This window comes from Anolis sagrei, chromosome 5 (assembly GCF_037176765.1).
Source record: "Anolis sagrei isolate rAnoSag1 chromosome 5, rAnoSag1.mat, whole genome shotgun sequence".
Lineage (NCBI taxonomy): Eukaryota > Metazoa > Chordata > Lepidosauria > Squamata > Dactyloidae > Anolis > Anolis sagrei.
In genome coordinates, this window is record NC_090025.1 from 103,425,469 (window position 1) to 103,432,626 (window position 7,158).

At 38.9% G+C, this 7,158-nt stretch overlaps 1 protein-coding gene across 2 annotated transcripts in view; it reads left to right on the forward strand.

Moving 5' to 3' along the window:
- VWF (von Willebrand factor) overlaps nucleotides 1–6,019 on the forward strand; it is a 161,484-nt gene extending 155,465 nt beyond the window's left edge. For both annotated transcript variants that reach the window (XM_067468939.1, XM_060778086.2), the window contains 2 exons: nucleotides 3,198–3,295; nucleotides 5,635–6,019. In XM_067468939.1, the coding sequence (XP_067325040.1) occupies nucleotides 3,198–3,295; nucleotides 5,635–5,823 (287 nt within the window). In that variant the 3' untranslated portion in view covers nucleotides 5,824–6,019. The remainder of the gene's footprint in view (nucleotides 1–3,197; nucleotides 3,296–5,634) is intronic.
- Nucleotides 6,020–7,158: the final 1,139 nt, after the last annotated feature.

Below are 7,158 nucleotides of genomic sequence, written 5' to 3' on the forward strand. Positions count from 1 at the left end.
TAGCAGTGAAAACTATCCCTCATTTGAAGGTCAAAATGTCAGCACCGCTTCACCCTCCATTTTCGCTTCCTCTCTCCTCTTTCTTTTTGTTCTGATCATTTGCCAATAAATAAAAGATGGCATGCATAGCAGGACATTCATACGTAGTCACGGATAATTGTTGTAACAAAATCCCAATTTGGGGGAAGTCACTTCAAGATAATTTCTTGTCCCTTATATGTGTATCAGCAAGTTCCAGTTTTAGCATATAAAAGTCAGTGGAGCTCTTGGGATAACAAACTATCAGCGTTCATAGATTAATTTAATTAAGAAGACTTTATCTGTATTAGCAAGATGTGATGCTATTATTGAAAATTGAAATACTAAAAAGACACAATGTTTAAAACTTTAAAAGAGACTTTTGGTGAGAAAATTCTGCGGAGAATAAAATGGCAAATAGCAAAGCAAAAGTAATATTACAATTCCTGGTCTCCTTGTTTTAGTCTCCATCTACTGATGAAGAACTTTTTCCAGGATGATACTGTATACCTCAGGAAACATATTCAGTTTATATTCAAATAGTGTTCTATTTTTGAACCAGAACAAGCCATCCCAGAAACAACTAGATCAAAATGTTATTTTCCTTTCCGTTCTCAGCAAAACTAGACTGTAGGAGGCACATGTTGCCCTGTATACCTTATTTTCCCTGCTTCTGCCTGGAAATTTATTTTTAAAATAGACTTTGAAAGGGACAAGGTGAGTTGCCAGAAACATTAATTGCAGCCTTCTAAAGTTCAGGAGATGCTAAAAGATGATCCTCCAAGCCTTGACACATTCTCATCTGTAAAGAGATGAAAGTTCAGGTATCTGGCCTTTCACAAAAGAGCAGGGAACTTGGCATATTCCCAGCCTCTCTGGATCCTAGCCATTAATGATTGAATTTGGTCATACATGCATCTTCAATTTATTTATTTATTTCCAGCATTTCTACCCCGTCCTTTTCAACCCCTGAAGGGGAACTCAGGATAGCTTACATTTGGCACAATTTGATGCCATTAAATATAACAAAGCAATATAACAAAAAAGTATTTTGTGTGCTACTCATACATCAACTTTTATTTTTAGAGCCATTGCAACAACTTTGCTCACTTCTGAAAGCAAGAGAATTGTTAATTTTAATGCTTATTCTTCCCCTTTGATTTTAATGCATTTCTTTTTTTAAAATTGCATAATGACATATATTAAACTGCTGGTCCCACTAAATGAATGAGATTAACATAAAAGTTGATTTACCATTGACCAATTGCTTTAAATTGGTGCATGCTACTATAAAAATGGAAAAATCACTTAATACTTTGATTTATCTTGTATACTGAAACCACAGTTCTGTTGAATCAGATATCTCTCAGACAGGAACAGGTAAGAGATGGTAATATCTGGTTATTTGTATTTATTTATTATTTATTTATTTGCAGCATTTCTACCCCGCTCTTCTCACCCCCGCAGGGGGACTCAGAACGGCTAACAATGGCAACGATTCGATGCCTCAATCATTACAGTTATAAAAGCAAAATAAAATCATACTTTCTGTAGACAATACAATACATTAAAACAACATTAGTTATCCAATCATTTCCATTATAACAACCATCTGGTCCAATTCACTGTTCAGGTGCCGTTAGCCAAAAGCCTGGTTCCACAAACCATGTCTTCAGTTTTGTTCTGAAAGAAAGGAGGGAGGACGTCAAACTAATTTCACTGGGGGGCAAATTCCACAGGCAGGGGGTCACCACTGAGGAGGTCCTGTCCCTCGTCCCCACCAGCTGTGTTTGCGAAGCTGGTGGGACCGAGAGCAGGGCCTCCCCATCAGATCTTAGACTACGAGGCAGAACACAGAGGGAGATACGTTCAGACAAGTAAGCTGGGCTGGAGTCATATAGTGCTTTATAGGCCAAGACCAGCACTGTATGTACTGTTGAATGCCCCAAAGTAGCAGCTTTATATTTTTCTTGAAAAATAATTATTTCTGTTTCATCAAAACAGCTAGGTGTGCTAGTACATCAAATGGCTTAGCTATTCCAGATGTAAAACTTTATTACTCATCTTTTCCATTAAAGCACTAGTTCTCAACCTGTGGGTCCCCAGATGTTTTGGCCTTCAACTCCCAGAAATCCTAACAGCTAGTAAACTGGCTGGGGTTTCTGGGAGTTGTAGGCCAGAACACCTGAGGAGCCACAGGTTGAGAACTACGGCATTGAAGTACCTTGTTGAAACCATCAGAAATGACCTTGAAAACTAAGGGGTCCCCTTATAGTTAAAGTAATTAACTCATAGAACAATGATTGTCTTTGGCACATTATTCACATCCATCAAAGAGTAAACGTTTTGCTTTTCCTCAAAGCTATAACAGATTAATTTTCCCAGGATGAAGATATAGGAAGCAAATATCTGGTTCTTGTTTGCCTAGCAGCAGCAGCAGCAGCAACAACAACAACAGCAAAAAGTGAAGAAAGGAAGAAAGTGTATTTTACTGCTACATCAATAACTTTAAGGCAAAATGGCTTGGTTGATCATCTGAAGCCAGTTGGGTTTCATCAAATTTTGGTAGAACTGAGAATTTTAAGAAAAGAAGTAACAGTGGAATTGAAAGAAATATATAATTATTCGGCAAAGGTGATGAGGGAACAAATTCAGACAAGCCAGAATTTGGTAAATTGGAATCCAAAATCCAGTAGCAGACAGTAGGATTGGATAAAATTATCCTGGAAGCTATACATAAAGGCTTCGGCAAAGAGATTGACAAGATTCATCAATAGATCTGGCATGAAGCTAACAAAAAAATCTGCATATAGAAGCAGTGGGTAACCTCATAAAATGGCAAATTCGTGATTGGGCTGTGTTAGGAGACCATTGTCACAGGAACATCAATATACAACAAAAGAGAAGTGAAGAAGAAGGATCTCCTGTGTGAACTGTTTCTGAATGGAAAACGGAATGGAAAAGAAATGTCTAGAATCTATGACAAAGGTTGATGAAGATTTGTGAAATAATTAATACAGAGTAATTAACTAGTCTAAACAGAGTTGCAATACATTGTATATATATTACATTACATATGTGAAATAAAACCAGGTGATGGCTGTGATATGCAGTGTGGAATGACTTAGATATCTCTCCATATATACTTACTGGTCTGTCCTTCCTTCTTGTTCTCCTAGGTGTAGAGCCGGAGTGTAAAGAAGTCACAGGGAGGCTGAAATATGTGAAAGTGGACGATTGTGTGAATGAAAACCAGCTGAATATCCATTATTGTGAGGTAACATTCCCTTGTTTTATGAAATTACATCTGATGGCAAAGTGTGAGATACTTTCTGTAGACAATAATATGCACTTTCAAGAAGAAGAGGTCTCTATAAGCCTACATGTCTTTTTTTTTTCCAGAAGAGCACTTTCCTTCTCCCCTAATCCTTCCAGTCTATCCACAAATGTATCATAAATAAGGATGTTTTGCTTCAGTCGTTTGCATGTTCTCTGAATGTACCTGGAGAAACACTAATTGTTTCTCCTTCTATTTCTTCAGGCTGTGGGATTGAGAGTGCTTTGGTTTGTCTGGATTCTGTCTTAAAGCCTTGTTATCGACTTTAGACACTTAGATGTCAAATTTGTGATAGTTGTAAAAACCGCTATTTCACATAAGCATTCTTAACTATTGAAATCTCAGGATATTTATATGAAAAGATGAACAGGCTCTTTGATAATATTTTAGGCTATTTATTAGCATGCGGTCATAGATATGCTCAGGCCTGTAGCCGGGGGGGGGGGGGAGGAGGTTTAGGGGTTCAACCCCCCCCCCCCCCCGAAATTTTTCAGGTTAAAAAAGATAACCTGGTTTACTCATGAATTTTAACTAGTTAACCAAACCCCCTGCTAAGTCTATCACCAATCCTTATTTCTACAACAAGCCAATTTTTTCAAAATTTAATTCAGTTGAGACACCTTTCTCCCATGATAACTCTTTCAGGAGTGAATTCCCCTTTCTGTTGTCTCACCTCCATTCTTAAGTATGAGTCATTTGTAAGTCGGGTGTTTGTAATTTGGGGACTACCTGTATTGCCAATATCTAGCAAGGGAGAACTAACAAGGGACAAGCTGTACTTTTTACAGTTAATACAAATGTAGCTTTTCACATTGTTAACTTGGACTGAAATAAGGGCTTAATGCTGTTCTGGGTACAGATAAACCAGTATTAGTATTGATGCATATAATGCAATGCTAAACAATAGTTAAAGCTAAGAATCCAAGGCAGAAAATAATTATTGGCAACTAGCCGTCCCCCGCCACGCGTTGCTGTGGCCCAGTCTGGTGATCTGGAAAATAAAGTAATGAGAAATTGTTAGTTTGTAATATATGTAATTTCTTTGTACTTGTGGGTAAACAGTATTTCTTCTTGTTTCTTTGTCAGTGTTGATGTAGAGATTGTCTGGTTTGCCCACTCTGGAACATGCAGAGGGTCCCTTTCAAATCTATGATACTATATCTGTCATATACGTATATATGTGTCTGTGTGAATCATATCTATCTATCTATCTATCTATCTATCTATCTATCTGTCTGTCTGTCTGTCTGTCTATACCTATGGCTAGATGGCTCTTTGTCAGGAGGGCTTTGGTTATGTTTTCTTGCCCTGGTGAAGGGAGTTGGACTGGATGACCTTAAGGCACCATTTCTCAACCTGGGGGTCGGGACCCCTGTGGAGGTCATAAAGGAGTGTTAGAGGGATCGCCAAAGACCATCAGAAAAAACAGTATTTTGTTGTTGGTCATGGGGGATCTGTATGGAAAGATTGGCCCAATTCTATCATTGGTGGGATTTAGAATGCTCTTTGATTGTAGGTGAACTATAAATCCCAGCAACTACAACTCCAAATTTCAAGGTCTATTTCCCCCCAAACTCTATCTGTGTTCATATTCAGGCATATGGAGTATTCATGCCAAGTTTGGTGCAGATCCATCATTGTTTGAGTCCACAGTGCTCTTTGGGTGTAGGTAAACTATAAGTCCAAAACTCAAGGTCAATGCCCACCAAACTCTTCTACTGTTTTCTGTTGGTCTTGGAAGTCCTGTGTGCCAGGTTTAGTTCAATTCCATCATTAGTGAAGTACAGAATGCTCTTTGAATGTAGGTGAACTATACATCCCAGCAACTACAACTCCCAAATGACAAAATCAATTTTTGAGTGATGGTCACTCCTTTGCCTGATAGGTGAATTGTGTCCAAATTTGGTGTCAATTCATGCAGTGGTTTTTGAGTTATGTTAATCCCACAAACAAACATTACATTTATCTGTATAGATTATAGGCAGAGGAAGGTGTGTACAGCCTGAAACTAGCTTCCAGATTCCAAAACATGATTTTTTTGTGGAAGACTAGCGTTATGACTATAACATTGAGTGTGAGGAGTTTTTGACTATCCAAGACTACCATTTCCATAATCCGTTATTATCAGTATTAATATTGGCCCTGCTATTACAGACTTCTGGGTCCGAAACACCTGAAAGCTAGATTCCTCATCCTTATTTTATATGATTATTTGTGATAGAAACAACATTTTAATCTGCAGTGTCACAAATACCAACTGTTTCTTATTTCATTTTCAGGGGAAATGTGCAAGCAAAGCCATTTATAACATTACAGTGAATCACATTGAAGATCAATGCACCTGTTGTTCTGCAACAGCGACAGATTTGATGCTGGTGCCCCTCCGCTGTGCCAATGGTTCCATAGTACAGCACAAAGTGTTCAATGCCAGACAGTGTGAATGTCTCTCACGGAAATGCATGCCTTGAATATACTTAAGAGCTAATGCATGACATTTCTTTTATCCAGCTGCCAAGGAACTTGCAATCTGATTCTAATTTTCTTTGGGTGGTTTCTTTTTGGCATTTGATACTGTTCTTCTAACCAAAACGTTCAGTTTAACAAAACCAAGCAATAAAGTTCAACAATAAACTCATTTAACTGCAATAAACTGATTTAGCTGCATAGTTTGGATATTTTATTTTTGTATTCTATATTTTTCTTGAAAAAGCATAACTTCCAACACTGGAAGCTGCTCTGAGAAGTTTAATACATTTATGTCCCATCAAGATTTCTCTACTCAAGCTTCTATTACCACCCAAATGTTTGTGAGGACTGGATAAAGCATATTGTGTGTTTACTGCTTTCTGTTTAATGAGTTGCTCTAGAACAGGCCTGCACAACCTGTGGCCTTCTGAGTATTTTGGACTTCCTGACCATTGGAGATGCTTGCTAGGGCTTCTAGAGTTGAAATTCCAAACACCTGGAGGACCACAGGTTGTACATTCCTGCTCTATCATCTTTCTTGGTATTGATGTCAGATCACTGGCGGCAATGGTTTTGCCCCTCCTTTTTCCATTTTGGAAGATGGAGATAACGTTTAAACCTCTCCAGTCTGCTGGGACTTCTCCAGGAATTTTCAAAGATGATTGCCCATGGTTCTGAGATTATATCTGACAGTTCTTGATTGACTTCTGGTGGCCTAGAAGACTTTCATTAATTTAAAGTAGGCAGGCATTTCTGTACTATCTCTTTTTCATACTTCATTATCTGCTACACTAGCATATAGGAAACATGGCTTGAACACCAAGCACAAAGTAGCTGTATGCAATAACATCCTGGCAGCACATGGGGTGCAGACCAAAAATTAGTAAGAACATCAGCCCTAGCCTTGTCTTACTCAACTGCTGAGTATGCTTGCCCTGTTTGGCATAGGTCTGCCCATGCAAAGCAGGTGAACATAGCATTGAATGAAACATGCAGAATAATCACAGGATGTCTTAATCCTACACCTGTTGATAGATTCTACAAGTTAGCTGGCATTGCCCCCCCCCCCCCAATGTGCGACAAGAAGTTGCTGCTAAATGTGAGAGAAATAAGGTTGAACACTGCGAAAGCCATCCACTATATGGCTACCAGCCTCCTCCCAGTAGACTCGAATCAAGGAAAAACTTGATGAGAACTACCATTCGTCTTGGCATCCCCCCAGCAACAGCAAGGGTATCCCTCTGGGCAGCTAAACCAGGAAATCCCAACTGGATGGCACCCCCCCCCCCCCACGAGGGTCTTTCTCCAGGGGCCAACCAAGAATGGGCAACTCTGAG